Source organism: Lissotriton vulgaris, chromosome 2_1, assembly GCF_964263255.1.
Source record: "Lissotriton vulgaris chromosome 2_1, aLisVul1.2, whole genome shotgun sequence".
Taxonomy (NCBI): Eukaryota; Metazoa; Chordata; class Amphibia; order Caudata; family Salamandridae; genus Lissotriton; species Lissotriton vulgaris.
Window position 1 is genome coordinate 280,046,695 of NC_141687.1, and position 21,209 is coordinate 280,067,903.

At 47.0% G+C, this 21,209-nt stretch overlaps 1 protein-coding gene across 1 annotated transcript in view; it reads right to left on the bottom strand.

The window, feature by feature from the left end:
• Positions 1 to 416: 416 nt before the first annotated feature.
• Positions 417 to 21,209, bottom strand: part of BRIP1 (BRCA1 interacting DNA helicase 1) — a 1,426,214-nt gene continuing 1,405,421 nt past the window's right edge. The window contains exons 19-20 of the mRNA XM_086954933.1: positions 9,355 to 9,678; positions 417 to 2,340 (exon numbers count right to left, since the gene is read on the bottom strand). Coding sequence (XP_086811059.1) covers positions 1,364 to 2,340; positions 9,355 to 9,678 — 1,301 coding nt within the window. The 3' untranslated portion in view covers positions 417 to 1,363. The remainder of the gene's footprint in view (positions 2,341 to 9,354; positions 9,679 to 21,209) is intronic.

Sequence of the window (21,209 nt, forward strand, 5' to 3'; positions counted from 1 at the left end):
TGCTTGACTTGAACGGAAGAATTGAGGAAAGCAACAGTATACATGGGACTTTCTTTATTGTTATTACAGTAGTTGTTTCCTCTATCTTTATCCCAGGGACACCTGATGTAGCTTAATGTATCTGAGTTGCTTGGATGGCCGGTTCTTCAAATTCGGTCATGCGCCTTTTAGGTTATTAAAACACCTAAAAAGATTTGAACATTCAAAACATGATTTTTTTGTTAAATGTGTAAGACACTGTAGAGATAAACGCTTGCAAGATTTCTGGTTGGGACAGGGTGCTGTGTTTATCGCAAATCATGCAAATTGACAGTGATTAGAAAGCAAACATTATTTACAGTCTTCCTACACCAAACTATCGCCGACTGGAAGATGAATATTAACTCAGCTATAACAAAAGTAATGATTTCTAACTATTTTCTGTAATTCCATAATTTCATTTAAGACTACTAGATGGTCCTTAAAGATATTAAGATGTGCCATTCCATGCCTGTGCTTTAATTGAAACATATCTTCCCAGACATTGCTGGTCTTAGAAGCCGTGCCTGCACCTGGTTACCGGTGAGCGGGTTCTTAGTTCACGCCTGCCCTCAGAGGGGTCCAAATGGAGGTCAGGCTTACGCCACTCACTGAGCAACGTTAAAGTGACATGAGAGACTTTGCAAAGGAAAGCAATCGTTGGGAGCCTTACATGGTCCATCAGTGTTTTTTCTGCCTACTGAACAGAGTTGTGCACAGGCAGGGGAGAGTGTGTCTTCTCGTCAGCGGAAGCACTGCCTCTGGTGACATTTTCGGTATCACTTACCGTCAAATATCCCACAGGAAAGCAAATGTGACAGTGGAATTGCAAATGGAGGTACCCCTTCGGAAGGAAATGGAGGATAAACACAGAGATAAAGTAATTCAGAACACAGAAAACTATGAATCAACATCCAAACCTAAGAACACAAAAAAGGTCATGTGTTACTTACATTGGTGACTCACTGCTGCCACCGGATCACTCCAAGGCATCAGAGCTTAACACAACATTATCATTTTGATTGACAAATGCCCTCCATGCGACTTCCCCTGCTGCCAACAGCCTGGAAAGCATGCCAGAGGTAAAACTAGAGAGTAACTATAAAAATATACACTTTTTTTGTAATCTTTTTTATACTTACAAAAGTAATAGTGCCCTGATAGAGTCTCTTAGTTAAACACAGAGCAGCATACTCTAGAGGTAACCAACCATTCACGTGGTTACTGCGCACATGATCTTTTTACCACTTCTTCTCCCCTCAGGCAGGTCTTACACCAACCTGGAGGAACACATCTGAACCAAGTGCTCCAGCATTCACACTAACACCAGGAGGAGAAGAAACATTTATGACCATGACTCATTTAAATGTGAAGAAGCCACACCTCTGTTTCGTGATCTGGAAAGTCTATTCTTCCTGCTCTGGGTTGGCCCAGGCTGCACCTGTCTCAGTTCATCTATACTAACCACCTTCTGATGTACAGCAACTGCCTCACCCTGACCAGCGTCAAAAGGCGCTGTTCCGCCCTTGGCAGCATATTGGCTCACTTCGGGTGTCCTCATACTCAGCCCAGTCACTCTGGGGCTGCCAATTTCAAAAAGCTCCTCTACAGCAACAGAGAATTCATCTGTGTTCACATACTCCACAGGCCCAGTGGACGAACTGTTCACCACCACTGGTCCACCATTTTGCCCAACAGGTTCCAACTCGTCTCCATTATCATAAAGTTCAGGGGTAAAATAGATGGTTTCATCCCCATTTTCAACCGATGGTAAGATCAATAGTGACTTGTCTGTTTCTTCCCCCATTGGTGAATGGTCAATGTCCAAGATTACAATTTCATCATTACCAGAAAGGTGCTCAGTACCATACAATGCATCAAAAGACTTGACAGGAGTACCGCTTGTCAACATGGATGAAGTGAGGTCCACAGATTCTGGATGAATGCATAAGGGCAGGGAAGGTCTTTGGAATTCTCTGGCACCTGGTTGACAACATGTAAACTCATTGTCTTCCTGGCACAGATCAATCACCGTAGAGCTGCATATCCTTGAGGGCCCAGGCAGTGGTGTTGAAGTAACTGGTGTCCTTGAAGGCCCAAGCAGTGGTGTTGAAGTAACTGGTGTCCTTGAAGGCCCATACAGTGGGGTTGAAGTAACTGGTTTACAGTTGAAGAAACTCTTCATGAACTCTGGTGTGTTCCAGTTATTCCATTTTTTTTGCTTCTTGGATCTACCAGGGCCGCTGTTAGGCACTGAGCGGCCCCATCTTCCATTCAACACTGGGAGATGTGCATCGTTGCATACTTCAAGCTGCTGACCACCTGCAGGTAAATCAACATGGTTACATGTCACTACTCATTAATACAATAGATAAACTACACAATGCAATGAATTGTTACTTTCTGTTAAACTGAACTCGAATGACACAACTTAAGGGAGATATGGTGAAGTGGCTCTGCTGGCAACTTTGAAATAAGGCGCTCTAATCCTAGATACCCCCCTTCCCAAACAACACTATATTCTGGATGTTATTTTGCTGTGTCTTATGACCAGCCTCTGTCAAAACTGACACTTCTTAGAAAGAGCAAACTGAAAACCCCCACTGGGAGAAACCACAAGGATTCCAGATGTCTGTTCATTGTCTCATGTGATCCTATGAGATCCACCCAACACCTTCCACGCTTTAATCATTAAGAGATGGGGCAGAGTTATTAGTAGATTAATGAGCCTTTCACCTCTAAGTTCTTTGCTATCAGGCCCAGGTCAGTAGGGGCTGGACTGTATAACTATCAGGACCCAGTGAAACCACTGATCACCTCACTCTAGTTAAAACAAGGCAGATGCCCAGTTGGCTTTAACAAAAGCAGGCTATTAGCATCTCCGCTGGCAGTCTCTGCAGAGGAGGCAGCACAAAAGAGACAGATGATATACCGGACTTATTCAGGGCTCTGGACACAAACTATTCTATAGCAATTTAGCTCAACTCCGCCACGGCAGACAGAGACCAACTGCAAGCAAAGGACAGGGAGAGACTGAGCAGAGAGGCTGTAGCATGGTCTATGCATGCATGAGGAAAGAGAACAGAAGCTTCAGTCTTCAGTGCTATCTGGAACCTTTGAATGGCATCACTATTCATACTGTAACACTATTAAACACTCAAGCAGCTTTGCATTGCGACATACATAAAAAAAAGTGTGGATATTGTCTTCCTTTCTAACTGCACAGCTTGCATAGCTCAACTTTGTCTGAAATTGCTTCAAGTGATAGGCTGCTAAGATGGTTGGCCCACTGTTTATGAATTTTCGATTAGGTTCGAATAAGGCAATGAAGCCCTGCTATGAGTCAAACCATGTTGTCATCATTATTTGTGCCAATATAGTATGGAAAAGGCATTTGAGACTCTGATGGAGCTTCTGGTCTGTAATCACTGGTTTTAGTCTCTATACCTCAATGTTAATAGCCTGAATTGACAGGTGCCAGAAGATCTGGGGGATCATGCTGGCAAATCATGCTAAATGAACAAGTCATAGAAAAAACCTGCCTATGAACATTCAATTATATGCCTAACTAAGAGGTCATTCAATAAATAGAACAATGCCCCCCAGGACAGACCAAAGACATTTTATTACAAATATATAAAGATTTTATTTAGTCGTAAAGATCATCTTCAATACATGAATATCAATCACATAGTGGATTGTTAAAATCAGATGCCAAAATATTCAATACAGTCCCACACATAAAACATCAACTATCAAACCATCATGCATGCCAAAAATTACATACAAACCATATCACATGCACACTACATATCAAAAGTACATAACAGCCTCAGGCTGATCACGATGTAACAAATGAAGACAGATCATAGGGGCGATGGAAGGGAGATCAGTCACAATATCCCCAGTGAGAAGACGCCAACGCGCGTTTCGGTGTGAGGCCCCAGCCGGGGCTACACCTTCATCAGGGCGGAGATGTACAAATCAAGTGGGAAACAAAATCTGCGAACAAAGATATATATTTTAAAAATGTGCTTATCAGTTAATTCAAGATACATAACTGTCCGGGGAGCATAAAGAAAATTACTTCAAATGATTTTTTTAAAAAACACAAACTGCCTGGAATAAACTGCACCAATACATATAATAGTGTATTGGTGTATACAGCCTAATCTGTGTTCTGTGTGGGAAAATCGGCACTTGTTTGCAACTCTCGTTGCCCTCTCGTCGCTCCTGACACCACCCTGAGGCCTCAGCCAATCGGCCGCTAGGGGGAGGAGCTGGAGGCGGGACTTAGACTAGAAAGCTTCCCGCAACCCGACCACAGGCGATTTTAGGCCTGCTGCCACGCTGACGGGCTGTTGCTCGTTTTATTGATGTTCAAAACCGTTATTTCTTTGGAATTGTGAATATTCTTACCTAATCTGTGTTCTGTGTGGGAAAATCGGCACTTGTTTGCAACTCTCGTTGCCCTCTCGTCGCTCCTGGCACCACCCTGAGGCCTCAGCCAATCGGCCGCTAGGGGGAGGAGCTGGAGGCGGGGCTTAGACTAGAAAGCTTCCCGCAATGCGACCACAGGCGATATAAGGCCTGCTGCCACGCTGACGGGCTGTTGCTCGTTTTATTGATTTTAAAAACTGTTATTTCTTTAGAATTGTGAATATTCTTACCTAATCTGTGTTCTGTGTGGGAAATCGGCACTTGTTTGCAACTCTCGTTGCCCTCTCGTCGCTCCTGACACCACCCTGAGGCCTCAGCCAATCGGCCGCTAGGGGGAGGAGCTGGAGGCGGAGCTTAAGTTTAAATGTACATGTCGCCGCTGGATCACAGTGGATGCGCCAAAGGCAAGACTGTCTGCGCCCGTCCGCCCCCCGGCGGGCCCAGGGACCAGGCACTCTGGATCTTTACTTAAATATTCCTCTGAGGAACTCAGGTCTTTTTCCAAACAATACTCTCCTCTCAAGACGGCTACTGGCAACCGTCTAAAAGCTAACAGTATTTTTCACATACACAGTTCCCTTCTTGTCCTTCCCTGTACCCCTTACCATTCCCCTACCCCTGTATCTTCCACTTTGAATCACTCTGCTCTTCGCGTTCTGTACCTCAATACACGGTCCCTCGTCAAACATCAGCTCGATATTTTCTTATTGCTCTCAGCAGCTAAACCAGATATACTCTTACTTACTGAAACATGGTTGACTCAGGACTCCACTCCTGACATCTTGGCTGCCCTACCCCAGGACTACTATATTTTACAGGCCAATCGATCCCCAGGCAGACCCGGCGGTGGAGTCGCCACTATTATATTGAAACATCATATATTTTCTTGCATATCCCCTCTGGTCTGCTTGCCTAATGGTCAGAGCATTGTCATTACTCAAGCTGTTAAGGGCGAGTTTATCTTTAGCATTTAAATTGTACAGGAAACATGGGGGTCTTTTTCTTTTTCTCATGCTATCCTATAACAGATCCAATTCACGGTTAATACTTTTGGAAAAAGCATGATATTTTGCAGACACGATAATGGAGACCTTAGGGCAATACATCCTTGAGGTTCTTTATTCTTATATCAATACCCTTTCATCACATTTGGAACTATAATGCTTTTCACGGGTGTTCTTTTTTGAAAATCATTAATAATTTTATCGTTGTAGTAAATGGAATGAGGGTCTCTATGACTATCTTTGCACTTCTTTTTCTGGTAGTCTTTTGGCTTTTCTATTGGAGGTACACTCTGGTGGTATTTACACAATGGACAGTGTTTTTAAAGACTCTTAATGAACTCCTGTCATCGTTCATATTAACAACATGACGTGATTTATGGCGAACTTGAAATGTTACTTACTTGGCAACAAGTATGCGATATGTAATACATTCAAGTTGTAATTATATTTCATTATATGTTCTAGCCCTGATGAAGTCTAACTGCATAGACTGCTTTAGACGAAACACGTGTTGGCTAAGGCTAAGTGATCTGAAGAAATGCCTATGATCTGATAAGAACATTAAAGAAGAAGATTGACACTGAATTTGGATCATTTCCCTTTGTTTCATTGCTATTCTCTACACGGATCGCAACTGCTCGGGACATATTGTGTATAAATCCCTATGTGAACAGTTGGCTAATTTAGCCATGAACTTCACTAATATTTTAATCGTAGGCGACCTGAACTATTGGTTCAATTATATTTTAGGTGGCCCCCATGCCACAGAACTTCTTGATTTGCTTTTAAACTTACATTTTGTTCAACATATTTATTCTGCTACTCAAAATAAAGGTCACGCATTGGACCAAATTTGGTCTACTAATCTCTCATTGACAGAACTGACCATTTCTCCCTGCATATGGTTGGCTCATTACTTAATACAATTCAACATTGTTTTGCCTTCTAAGCCTAAGAACACCTCCTTAGGAGGCGGAGTCACTAGAAAGTGGAGGGCGTTAGATACTCAAGCTTTTTCGGACACACTGGCTAATTCAGTACCCACTTTCATCTCAGATGTGAATGCTATGGAAGCTAACATCTCTTCCTGGTTGCAGTCAGCCTGTACCATCCATGCCCCACTCTCCAAGTTCACTCCTACTCGTCATTCAGACTCTCAAAAATGGTTTTCGTCTGAACTAAAGAAACAGAAACTTGAGCTCCGCCAAAAGGAAAGAAAATGGAGATCACGCTACTCCTTGGAAGATAAACTCCAGTACTCCTCAGCTCGTAAAGAATATAAAACTGCTATTCTGGGAGCCAAAGCAACCTAGTTCTCACGAAGAATATTAGACTCCCAGAATAAGTCGAAGGAAATTTTCTTGATAGTTAACAACCTCTGCAACGCTGAAAGGATCCTTCCAAAACAAACTCCCACTCAAGATCTATGTGATTCCCTAAACAATTTCTTCCTGGAGAAGATTTTAGTCATCAAAGCTAGTATTCCAACTACACTGCTCAGAGAATCGATGGACAATCTGGTAGTCAATGCCTCTACCCTGGAAAATGTTCCTCTCTAAATCGGGCGTGTAAAGAGTTCCCGCTGTTTACGTTGGAGCCGCAGGAATGCTCTATTGAAATACGACCGTCGGCTGGAGTATTTATTTTTATTACATCGTTTTGATCTTAAGGTGAGTCCGGGCACGCCACGGAGAGGGTTAACTATTACGTTAGCTCGCATGTTACAGCAGAGTGGTTGTCTCAGGCGGCCCCGTAGTAAGGATTTAAGGGGCATAGATGCATAAATCTCCATCCCTTCTTAATACCGTGTGGTCTTAGGGAGCCGTGAGCGGGGGCATGTACATATTAGAACTACCCGATTTAAATGGGCATGTCCTGGGTGCTTGGTGCCATTAGACTCGGAATTTATATCGTCATTGGATAAACCCGGATGCCGAGAATTGCTATGATAGACTTTATCGGGTATTCGGTGGCTTGTTTAGTATTTGCTCTTCTTAACTGTTTTAAGTTCAAAATTTGCCCGTTAACCTCAGTTTTTTCTTTTCCATCTTCGGGGTCAACATCCCTCCTTGAATGTTTTTAAGCATCCATGAGGGTAATGTGTATTTAATTGGAAGAAGGTACCTTGGCCCCCTATACTCTGGGTGAATTCTTCTGAGCAGATCGTTCATGATTTTTTCGCCTATACAGGAGTGTTTACAATACCTGTGCACATTGAGATTAGAGATAACACACGTTTATTTGTTATTATGTTGTCTAGTTTTGAGTATATATGTAACTTTTCTTTAGAGACTCGACATTGCGACTTAGGCCTAGCAGACTCCGGGCAAGCCTCTTCAGTCCCTCGCTCCCTGCTATCAAGATTTATTGTCTGGTATCCTATTGCAGGATACATCTACCTCAAGTGTGATTTTACACCTCCTGTGGCTGTTATACTTCGGTAGGTATTGCTATCTCTGAACGTGGTCTTTATGGAATGGGACCCTAATAGTCACTATGTTCTCAGGGAACATTAGCTTGCTCTAATAACTCCCATGTTTTCTGCAGAATAGCACTGAAGCAGCAATTGAGGCGCTCCCAACTTAGCTGATCCTTTGGGGGCTTATCTCCTCCTGATATGTGACATATCTCTTTCCTGAATTGGTAAGACACCCCTCCTCAGAATCACCAACAATATTATCAGTTTTAGTCACTGGGGTGATGGTACCACACTCTATCTTGTAACATTGCTTATTCATCTCTTGTCCTTTTGGCATGTAACTACATTCAGCTTTTGCCTGCGTATATTGACTCTATAGATCTATATTCCTTTGGTTCTATTTCTACTCACACTGTGTTCATCTGACACAGGTATTTTTTGGTCTTTCTATACTGCACTTTTTCTTGTTATTTAACATCACATGTGTTGCTTACTTGTCTGAGGTCCTATGCTGTCTCCTATTATGTGTATTGGTGCAGTTTATTCCAGGAAGTTTGTGTTTTTTTTTAAATCATTTGAAGTAATTTTCTTTATGCTCCCCGGACAGTTATGTATCTTGAATTAACTAATAAGCAAATTTTTAAAATATATATCTTTGTTTGCAGATTTTGTTTCCCACTTGATTTGTACATCTCCGCCCTGATGAAGGTGTAGCCCCGGCTGGGGCCTCACACCGAAACGCACGTTGGCGTCTTCTCACTGGGGATATTGTGACTGATCTCCCTTCCATCGCCCCTATGATCTGTCTTCATTTGTTACATTGTGATGAGCCTGAGGTTGTTATGTACTTTTGATATGTAGTGTGCATGTGATATGGTTTGTATGTAGTTTTTGGCATGCATGATGGTTTGATAGTTGATGTTTTATGTGTGGGACTGTATTGAATATTTTGGCATCTGAATTTAACAATCCACTATGTGGTTGATAGTCATGTATTGAAGATGATCTATACGACTTAATAAAATCTTTATATATTTGTAATAAAATGTCTTTGGTCTGTCCTGGGGGGGCATTGTTCTGTTTATTGAATGACCTCTTAGTTAGGCATATAACTGAATGTTCATAGGCAGGTTTTTTCTTTGACTTGTTATTATATATTTTCCCCGCCCTCGTGCCTGTTAATCAACTGGGGTCCCCCTTCTACTTAGGAAAATCATGCTAAATTGCCTGCTACACTCTCATGAGTTGTAGATTTGTGGGAGAGCAAATCAGTTCTTCTCGTGTATCACCTCATGACCTGGCAATGATCTGCAGTGCAGCTGCAAATAGCTCCTTTATGGGATTTTAGTAACACCCAGAAGACTTGTCATTTTAACTTATCTTCACTTCCTTCCACACTCCCTCAAAAGTCACTGGGATGCAGAGAGAGCGAGTCATTGTGATATTAAGATTCACTCCAGTGCGACTACATACTTGTCTTTGTTGCCACTGCGGGGATTGATGAACTGGATGAGGCTTGATGAACCGGGATACAGACGCTAGAAGATGTTGGCCCCTCTTCGGAGATCTCAGTCTGTTGTGAACATTCTACAGGTGACAGGTGGATAGTGAGGTCCAGTAACGATGAGTCCGTGGAGAGATCCTGGACGCTAGACAGCCCGTGCGTTGTTTCACTGTGACACAAGAGTGCAGAGTCCACGCGATCCTGGTGCTTCTTGGCGAACCCCTCCAGAGACACCAGCGCGTTGTTGAAGGTTGAATGGTGTTGCACTTGCTGTCTCACCCATTTTGATAATCCTACAGCAACAAAGGATTGAAATTAACACAAAGCATACGTGGGATGATCAAGACATGAAAAAACACATATTGGTATATATTCTGCACTGCATGGCCATACACAACTGATCTTCACAGTTTCACAAAGACATCAGGATTCAGGGTTTTCATTCACGATTTGCTAGTGGGGAGTGAACAGAGTCTCCCTTGGCAAAGGCTATTCCTTTTCCTTTGCTTCTCCCACAGTCCATAAAGATTACACCTGATGACACTGCCACACATTCTAGGTAACAAAGGCCATGCAGGTCAGGTGTTTATTCTGCAGGTGAGTGGTATATTTTCTTCTAAAGAAGTGATCGGTGAGACTTCGAAATGATGACCTGTAAAGGCCTGGCTCTTTGTTAATTAATGGTGCAGAATGAAATCCTCATGCCCACAAGGAAAACCCAGAAAACTTATGATTTGTAGAGCGAACCCACCAAAGAACCTGAATAGACCCCAACGACAGTGGGTAGGGATGCAAGTCTATCGCTTGCTCAACTTCATTCCCCGATGAGCACAGCGAAACGATTGAGAAACAATATAAGTGCACTCCTCTACTCATCAAGCACTGACTGTAGGAAAACACTTCACACATTGGCCACACCCGTAAGCCACTCCCTTCTAACCATACACAAAAAGAAAATAATGAATTATAAAGCCATGTTCTCTATCCCTTCCCCACTACATTCTTAAGCACAACAACCTATGTCTCAATAGCTAGGTCTAAAGAGGAGCACCACTGTGGGCCATCACCCAACACCAAAACATTTCCGGCATAGGCCATACGCTAATAAAACAAACCTCCACATGAGCACTCCACCCAGGTGTAACATGCTATCCTTCCACTAATCTTATCTTATCTTATCTTAGGGGATTCTTGTATAGCGCACTGACACCGAAAGGTTTCCTGGCGCTGGCTGAGTGCCAATGAGATGAAGAGACGGGGGTCTAGCCAGTCTGTGTGAAGAGGTGAGTTTTCAGGAGTTTTCTGAAAGCCAGAAGGGAATTGGCAGATTTAAGAGGGAGAGGCAACTGGTTCCAGAAGGCGGGGGCAAGGTAGGCAAATCTGCGACCGCCGTTTTTTTTTAATTTGGTAGCAGGGACAGCTAGTAAAAGGCGATGGGAGGAACGAAGATTGCGTACCGGACGGTAAGGAATGACCAGTGATTTGAGAAAGGCAGGGGAGGTCCCGAACACAGCTTTGAAGGTCAGGCAGCCGATCTTAAATGCAGTCCTCTGCTCCACCGGCAACCAGTGGAGTCTGTGAAGCAGTGGTCTCGCGGATTGCCACTTCGGGGTTTTATAGGCCAGCCTTGCTGCTTGATTCCACTAATGTGCTCTGGCCGCTCGTCAAGAGCAGGAAGCACCATATATTGCAAATGTAATACAGTTCAATCCCTTACTATGTTATTTTTAACAATTAAAAAGAGCTACCAAGGCCTTTGTCAAACTACATTAACAAATCAGCAAACGTCAACAAGCATTGACGAAGCCCTAAGGTCTGGCATTGGCAAGCTGTTCAATGGTTCTTTTTTTATTAGTGCTGCAGAAAGAAAAAATAAACGTGGGTGTTGTATTACAAATGGTGAATGTAAAAAAACCAGTTAGTGATATGGTAGATTTACTAGAGATTTTTTAAACAACAAGCTTGTAAATTGACCTGAATTATGGTATCATTACTATTGTTCATTTATTATCGTTAGTAGCAATCAAGATCATAATGATAGGTCTGGCCTTTGAGACAGTTTTAGCTCTCTCACTAGACTTATTGTTCTTCCAAACCATTCATACACAACATACAAACTTGAATAGGGTTGTGATCACAGGGCTTCATCAATTGGTCTGTTAAATCGTCATTCACATTTAATCGGCACTTCAGGTGCCCAGCTATACAGCGAATTATTTTTAGTTCTCCTTTTTGAAGTTATTAAGTGTTTAGGTGACACTGTAGCTGCCGGTAATGTGAACGTTTGGTTCTCTGGCTATTTATCCTTGTCTCTTACTGGTGAGACACCTACAGCTGTCTCAAGAACAGCCGCAAACAGAAAAGGGTGTACCATTTGCATGCTGGCAAGAAACAGGTCTATACTTTCTAGCACATTTTCAGCAACTACTGGACTAAGATATAGTTAAAAAGGTGTAATATTCCGAACAGTGAATAAACCAGTTGTGCACAAAGATAGCAGCTGGGCGAGGGATCTGCTAACGCGACGCTTCAAGGCCTCAGAATTCAAGATGGCAGAAATGGGCGGGAAACAGACTTGCCAGAAGGAGGGCACAACTGCCGTGGTAAAGAATAACTGGGGAGGAGGGATGGGCAGTTGTTGCCCCTGTGGCTGGTTCCAGACAGCATCACCGCGCTCCTCAGGACAGCTGCCAGAAACATCTGGCAAAATCTAGGTTCACTGGCTCATATTCTGGCAGCTGTGGCCCGCCTTTTAGCCCTCTGAGGTTAACACTGCAAAACGAGCAAAAACGGAATCTAAATCCCAATAATGCGCGCATGTTGTTGCCCGCTCCGAGGCCTCTGCGCACATGCCGCGTGCACGTTTTATTTCATCGCCTTCATGCAAGAAGTACAAACATTCCAGGAATATGGCCATTCGTTCTCTTCTTTTTTTATAGCAGGGTTTTATATTTTAGGATGCCTGTCAGTGCAATCACAGAGGTTTCGAATTCACACTCGGGGCAAATTGTGCCCACTGGAGAGAAATGCCACACCGCCGTCACAGCGCTGCGAGAAGACCGGCGGCACGACTGTCAGTTGGTCGCACACACCATCTGGTGGAAGAACTCCCGAAGGCTGACATGACGTTATTCATGCTTTGCTGCTCCTGCACTGAATTAACAAATAAAGTGCCGGGCTAGAGACGGAAACTAGTCCTTCACGACCCCCCCGCCCCCTCACCTCCCCTTGTAAAATGACCAAGAGGCCATTTTATTTTTTCGGTAAGGCTTAGTGTAGTCGAGTCTCTCAACACAGGTTTAGAGCTATTACCTGCTGTCTGTACTTCTAAAAATATAATTCTTTCTCGCGTGTGAGATGAAAGGCGGCGAGTTTGCTTGGCACGGCTGAGTGGCAGCTCTCTGCTTGCCTCGCTGTCCGCCAGGAGCCAAGGGGAAGAATGATGCATGAAAAATAGGGCACCGCGGGGATTCTGCGACAGAACGTGAGCTCCCCCTACTGGCTCAGCCGGTAACTACACAAGATAAGCTGTCTGCTACTTCTTGATCCTACGGATGCATCTGCCTGCGTCTTGAACATTAGTTGTTAGACAATGTCCGAGTCCTAAAGCCTAAAACACACCTTCTACGAGTTAAACTGGCGGCTCATTATATCAACGCAAAAGAGACCCAGACTGGAAAATAGTACAAACACACGAGGGCGTTCACTACACTCACCACACAGCTGGCTCGTCATGCCGTGCATGTATGTAATCAGGCGCCCGCTACTAATTACAACATAGAGACAGAGATTCATTTTATTAGACCAACAGAGAATGTACAACGCGAGAAGAACGGAGCAACTATCCCTGCATGGGTCCCTTTTTCAGATGCAACTATCCAATATTAGGGTGCAGACAGCATTCAGTGCTGGCCATTCAGCCATATGTAAGTAAGCATTCTCCAGTTTCTGCAGATTAGGGAAATGCAGCACAGGAACGTGAAGTCGTTTATTATGGAGATTTATATAGCGCTGCAAGTCTACTCAAGTTTACTTCATAGCACTATACAGTACGAATTAAAAGTCCACTTAATGTCGGGCAGTAGGAGTTGGCATGAATGTGAAGCACGTTTCATATCCGGTCCTCCTCGCTCACTCGCACCAAGTCTGTAATGTATTCTAAGAACAGTCTTAAAATCTCAGTTTTACGGCGTTTCCGGAATCTGCTTTCAATGCTGGATTCAACATTTTCCTAAAGGTGTGTGTCTAGTGTCACACAATTTGGTCCCATGTGGTGGCGGAATTCAACTTCTGGTGTCTTCCTGTTCTAGCACTGAGAACCTGTCAGCCACTTGAAAGCGTCATGTCCTATTGTCACATACCATGCCCTTCATTTAGCTAATCCCTAAAAAATATAACAAGCTTGCAAAATACATAAATCATTTTTAGCCTGCCATTTTTAAGGGAAAATACCCTCTGCTTGCAGCAAAAATTACTGAAGTCAGTCACAGGCAGGAGCCGCTGTAGAGTACATGGCCTGTTCCCAGGGCAGCCGCTCCCCACGCCACGCAGGTCCACCCGACTGCGCCCGTGGCATCTCCCAGCTGATTGCTGCAAGTGGATAGGTCTCCTCTCTGCTCACCGGTCCCTGTCGCCGGTTCTGTTGCCTGTCACCTGCCTGTGTGCTGTTCTTGTTTCTGCACTGCCTGTTGCGAGTATCGTTGTACTGAAGTACCCTTGTGCTGTCTTTGTCTTTTACTGCCTGTTTGCTAGTATTGTTGTAGTGTAGGACCCTTGTGCCTTGTTCCCCTCGCCGCCCCTGCCCTCCGATCACCAGCCGCTGCATCCCCGCCCCCCTCGCTCCCATTCGCCATTCTCCCCTTTCCCAGCTGCTCCTCCCTCCCACCTCCCGTTTATATGGCTGCTGCTGCGCGGCCGCGCCACTGTCGCGCCAAAGGCAAGCGCCAGAACCCCTGGATCCCGCGACCGCCACAACACCAGAGTCTGATACGACGCCAGCACCCTCCACGCACTCAACTCCGGCCAAAACCACACCTGCTTCCAAGCCGCCCCGAAACGGACTCACGGACCTTTCTCCTGCCACACCTGCAGCTTCACCTGCGACAGAACCACAAAACTCCAAAGACGAGACCCAACCACCTCCGCTGCATACTCCTCAACACCCGCTCCGCACGGAAATACACTGTCGAGCTCTGGGATCTGCCCGACACCTCCGCCCCAGACGTGGCCTTCCTGACCGAGACCTGGTGAAACGACACCTCGGCGCCTGACATCGCCATAGCCATCCTGGACGGCTACAAGATCACCCGCAGGGGTCGCGCCAATGGAACCGGAGGAGGAATAGCCATTGTTCACAAGTCCACCCTCCAGGTCGCCACCCACGCAGACGACACCCTCAACACCGCCGAACATCTGCACTTCCGGATTCACACCGACCCCAACACCACCCTCAGAGGAACACTCATCTACAGACCACCCGGGCCCTGAGCTCAGTTCAGCGACTCAATCGCCGACTTCGCCAGCACCCACGCACTCGCTTCCACGGACTGCATCCTCCTCGGGGACCTGAATTTCCACCTCAAGAACAACAACAACGCCAAATCCGCCACCCTGATTGACAACCTCGCCAACCTTGGCCTCAGTCAACTCGTCACAGCACACACCGCCGCCGCCGGTCTCATACTGGACCCTGTCTTCTCCACAGGCACCCACGTCGCCTTCAATCACACCACCAAACTCCACTGGACCGACCACCGCTGCATCCATTTCACCTTCAACAAACCAGCCACGTACCACCGCACCCAACAGCTGCCTCGCCGCTGCTGGAGCAAAATCACCGAAGACCAGCTGATCATCTCCCTCGCCCAGAACCCACCAACCGACCCCACCAACCCAGACGCAGCAGCACGCAACCTCAGACAGTGGATCAACGACTGCGCCAACACCCTCGCCCCGCTCAAGAAACCCTTTAACAACCATGTCAGCAAAAGAGCCAACTGGTTCACCGACGAGCTGCAGACCTTCAAACGCGCCTGCCGGAAACTGGAGAAGATATGACTCCACGAACGCAGTCCGGACAGCCACGCAGCCCACAAGGACGCCACTCGCAGACATCACCACCTCATCAGATTAGCCAAGAGATCCTCCTTCAAAGACCGCCTGGATAACAACACACACAACAGTAAAGAGCTCTTTAGCACATAAATGAACTCTTCAACCCCAGCGCCAACGACATACCACCTCACAAGAACTGTGCGACTCACGACAGCTTCAACACCAAGATCTCCCCGACTACGCCAGACCCCACCTCCCCTGTGAACACCACCAGCGCCAATCGACTGACCTCCTGGGCTAACGTCAACGACGACGAGACACGCGAGGTCATGAACTCCATCCACTCAGGATCTCCGTCAAACCCATGCCCACACCACGTATTCAACAAAGCAGACGCTACCATCGCACCCAAACTACGGAAGGTCATCAACATCTCCTTCGAAACAGCGACATTCCCGGAAAGCCGGAAGCACGCCAAAATCAACACCCTCCTCAAGAAGCCAAGGTGGACCCCAAGGACTTCAAGAACTTCCGGCCCATCTCCCTGCTCCCGTTCCCAGCGAAGGTCGTCAAGAAAATCGTCAACATGCAACTGACCTGCCACCTCGAAGACAACAACATCCTGGACCCATCCTAGTCTGGATTCAGACGCAACGACAGCACCAAGACGGTCCTCATCGCCGCCACAGACGACATCAGACGACAACTAGACAACGGCGAAACATCAGCCCTCATCCTCCTGGACCCGTCAGCCGCCTTGAACACGGTCTGCCATCGCATGCTAAAAACACGCCTCCTAGAAGCTGGAATCCAAGAGAAGGCCCTCGACTGGACCACGTCCTTCCTTCATGGCAGAACCCAGAGCGTCTGCCTCCCGCCCTTCCGAGGCCACCGACATCATCTGCGGTGTCCCCCAGGGATCAGCCCGACACTGTTCAACGTCTACATGGCCCCCCTTGCACAAGTGGCACGCCAACACGACCTCAACATCATCTCCTATGCCGACGACACCCAGCTCATCCTCTCCCTCACCAGGGATCCACACACTGCGAAAACCAACCTCCACGAGGGAATGAAGGCCGTCGCCGACTGGATGAAGAACAGCCGCCTGAAGCTGAACTCGGACAAGAAGGAGGTTCTCATCCTCGGACCCACCCCCTCAGCCTGGGACGACTCCTGGTGGCCTACCACACTGGGAACAGCACCGACACCCACCGACCACTCACGCAACCTAGGATTCATCCTCAACTCCTCCCTCTCCATGTCTAAACAGGTCAACGCCGTCTCCTCCTCATGCCACAATACCCTCCGCATGCTACGCAGGATCTACAAGTGGATCCCGACCCAAAAAAGAACAGTGACATGGGGCAACGCACTCTACGCAGGAATCCCAGCAAAACACCTACAACGACTACAACGCATCCAAAACGCCTCTGCCCGACTGATCGTCAACGTCCTCTGCTGCAGCCACATCACCCCCCACATGAGAGACCTACACTGGCTTCCTGTCGACAAAAGGATCACCTTCAAGCTCCTCACCCACGCACACAAAGCACTTCACAACGCCGGACCAGCCTACCTGAACAGCAGACTCAGCTTCTACACCCCCACCCGCCAGCTCCGCCCTCGCCGCTGTCCCCTGCATCCAACGAACAACCTCCGGTCGCAGACCCTTCTCCTACCTCGCCGCCAAGACCTGGAACACACTCCCTACCCACCTACGGCAGACCCAAGACCTACTCGCCTTCAGAAGACTCCTCAAGACCTGGCTCTTCGAGCAGTAGCGGCACCCCCTCCCCCCAGCGCCTTGAGACCCTCACAGGTAGGTAGCGCGCTTTACAAGTAGATTGATTGATTGTTTGGCCAACAAGAACAATACAATATTATGATGCGCTGTCAAGCAGGCTTTGATCTTACTGCAGTTGTTCCCAAGCATATATTTACTACTCTCATGGGCGTCCGCAGGGGGGGCAAGAGGGGGCGCTTGCCCCCCCCGGATTCAGGCCTGGTTCTAGAGGATGGGCCCACATACCTGGGCCGATTTTCCTACCTGAAAGGCTGCTACAGCGCCGAGTGTGACTCTCAGCAGGTCACAGAGTGAGGCCGGTTCATTGCCATGGGCAGAATGACAATGGGCCGGCAGAGGAGGCACAGCATGGAGCATCTCCCCCCATCCCAGGCCTCAGGAGGTAAGCAGCACAATTAGCATGTCTTAGGCAGGGGACGGGAGCTTTAGTCTCTCACAGCAGGCCACAACAATCAGATAAAAAGCTACGGGGCGCGGGTGGGGGCATTTGGGGAGCGGGATTAGTGCAAACATTCTCAGTTTAAAAACTGTGAAGTGACAGACTGGATTGAAATGTAAACTTTATCATTAAATTCCATCCGTTTGTGCATTGGGGAGAATGCTGTACACAGCTGACAGTGAAAAAACTCTGCAAAAACACTAAGGACTGATCAACGTTGTCATTTGCGATTCCTTATTTGCGATGCAGCCCTCGGCAACAAACCACACTTTAAATTTGGCCCCTGAGAGAAAGTTTGTGAGTTCCCATGCTCTAGAACCGCATCAACCTGATTTAAAATGTTTTTGTTTTTTTCCGGTCATTTTTAGTTACAGTACAAAGACGCACGCATCAAACATATCTTTCAGTATTGAGGTAACACTGGGAGAGGGTGTGTACTCTACTAAAAAGTACTGGCTGCCCAGTGCCTGCAGTGTGCGCGTGGAGGGTCCATACAGTTAAAATTCGGTATAATCATAAATAAATATGATACTGATTATGTCTTTTGATTATTCAGCTTCTTAGAACTTCAGAGCTATAGGAAACATTCAAATATGACTTGCTGAATAATAAAGTAATTTCACCACCAGATCTATTCTCGCACTTTTTTCTTACACTCATTTGTATGGAGTGAATAAAGACGGCTGGGCCTCATACACATCCATTACCCATGTATACCAAGTGACAATCATTTTCTTCCTTCCAAAACACTCACATGAAGTAGCTTCTTGCCCCGTTCACGAATGGGCTTCGGCACCTCCTCTGCGGGTTGAAGTGCCATATAATGTAAAGACAATATAATGGTCAGCACCAAAGCAACCATTTTGTTTCTGAAAGTGCCAGGCCTTTTCCTAAATCTCACGGCCTGCCAGCGGACGGCCTTGTATCGCTTACAAATGATCGCACTCTGTCAGAGCATTATGAAGAATGCTGATCTGGCGGGTTGCTTTAAAAGCTACACGTGAACTTAACGATATGGATGGAGTACATGGTATGTAAAGGAATTTTAAGTGCAAACCTCGCTCCGTAGCAAAACAGTGATGGACAAAGGTGGGTGTTTAAGTTACAATTGAGGCTTGTTTACAATGCAGAAGGACGCTCGTGGGTGATGAGTCCTATATTGTGGAAAGACAGTATTCCCTAAAGAGGTGGATCTTCGGCTGCAGCTACAGAAGGGCTGTGAGTTCTAATGTTGATGGAGATGGCGTTTCAGACCCTTGGGAGCATAGTTCAAGAAGGGCGTTTGTAGTTTTGGGTTTACGATCTGGTGATGCCCAGGCATCTCGTGAGCTAGTTATTATTTCTGAAGATAGAGCGGGTGCTGGTTCTGGTGTCCTTGGATGTGAAGGTAGAACGGGGTGCTGGTTCTCTTGTCCTTGTATGAGATGGTCGAGAGGGGTGCTGATTCTAGTGTCCTTGTATAGGACAATAGAGCGGGGTGCTGATCCTGGTGTACTTGTATGTGACAATAGAGCGGGGTGCTGTTCCTAGTGTCCTTGTATACAAAGGTAGAGCGGTGTGCTGGTTCTGGTGTCCTTGTATGCAAAGGTAGAGCGGGCTGCTGGTTCTGGTGCTCTTGTATGTGATGGTAGAGAGGGGTGCTGGTTCTGGTGTCCTTGAATGCAAAGTTAGAGCAGGTGCTGGTGTCCTTGTATGTGATGGTAGGGCGGGGTGCTGGTTCAGGTGTCCTTGTATGCGACGTTAGAGCGGGGTGCTGGTTCAGGTGTCCTTGTATGCGACGATAGAGCGGAGTGCTGGATCTGGTGTCCTTGTATGCGACGGTAGAGCGGGGTGCTGGTTCTGGTGTCTTTGTATGCGACGGTAGAGCTGGGTGCTGGTTTGGGTGTCCTTGTATGCGCTACAGAGGGGTGCTGACACTGGTGTCCTTGTATGTGATGGTAGAGCGGGGTGCTGGTTCTGGTGTCCTTGAATGCAAAGTTAGAGCAGGGTGCTGGTTCTGGTGTCCTTGTATGTGATTGTAGAGCGGGGTGCTGGTTCTGGTGTCCTTGTATGCAAAGTTAGAGCAGGGTGCTGGTTCTGGTGTCCTTGTATGTGATGGTAGAGCGGGGTGCTGGTTCTGGTGTCCTTGTATGTGATGGAGCGTGGTGCTGGTTCTGGTGTCTTTGTATGCAACGGTAGAGCGGAGCGCTGGTTCTGGTGTCTTGTATGCGGAGGTAGAGAGGGGTGCTGGTCTGGTGTCCTTGTATGCGAAGGTAGAGCGGGGTGCTGGTTCTCTTGTCCTTGTATGTGATGGTAGAGCGGGGTGCTGATCCTGGTGTACTTGTATGTGACAATAGAGCGGGGTGCTGGTTCTGGTGACTTGTATGCAAAGGTAGAGCGGGGTGCTGGTTCTGGTGACCTGGTATGTGATGGTAGAGCAGGGTACTGGTTCTGGTGTCCTTGTATGCGACAGTAGAGCGGGGTGCTGCTTCTGACGTTCTTGTATGCAAAGGTAGAGCGGGGTGCTGGTTCTGGTGTCCTTGTATGTGATGGTAGATCGGGGTGCTGGTTCTGGTGTCCTTGTATGCGATGGTAGAGCGGGGTGCTGGTTCTGGTGTGTTTGTATGCGACGGTAGAGCTGGGTGCTGGTTTGGGTGTCCTTGTATGTGATTGTAGAGCGGGGTGCTGGTTCTGGTGTCCTTGTATGTGATTGTAGAGCGGGGTGCTGGTTCTGGTGTCCTTGTATGCAAAGTTAGAGCAGGGTGCTGGTTCTGGTGTCCTTGTATGTGATTGTAGAGCGGGGTGCTGGTTCTGGTGTCCTTGTATGCAAAGTTAGAGCAGGGTGCTGGTTCTGGTGTCCTTGTATGTGATTGTAGAGCGGGGTGCTGGTTCTGGTGTCCTTGTATGCAAAGTTAGAGCAGGGTGCTGGTTCTGGTGTCCTTGTATGCGACAGTAGAGAAGGGTGCTGGTTCTGGTGTCCTTGTAAGTGACAAGAGAGGGGTACTGTTTTTTGTGTCCTTGTATGTGATGGTAGAGCGGGGTGCTGATCCTGGTGTACTTGTATGCGATGGTAGAGCGGGTGCTGGTTCTGGTGTCCTTGTATGCGAAGGTAGAGCGGGGTTCTGATTCTGGTGTCTTTGTATGTGTCAGTAAAGTGGGGTGCTGGTTCTGGTGCCTTGTATGTAATAGAGCAGGGTGTCCTTGTTTGTAATAGAGCAGGGTGCTGGTTCTGGTGTCCTTGTATGCGACGGTAGAGTGGGGTGCTGGTTCTGGTGTCCTCGTATGTGATGGAGCGGGGTGCTGGTTCTGGTGTCTTTGTATGCAACGGTAGAGCGGAGCGCTGGTTCTGGTGTCCTTGTATGCGGAGGTAGAGAGGGGTGCTGGTCTGGTGTCTTTGTATGCGAAGGTAGAGCGGGGTGCTGGTTCTCTTGTCCTTGTATGTGATGGTAGAGCGGGGTGCTGATCCTGGTGTACTTGTATGTGACAATAGAGCGCGGTGCTGGTTCTGGTGACTTGTATGCAAAGGTAGAGCGGGGTGCTGGTTC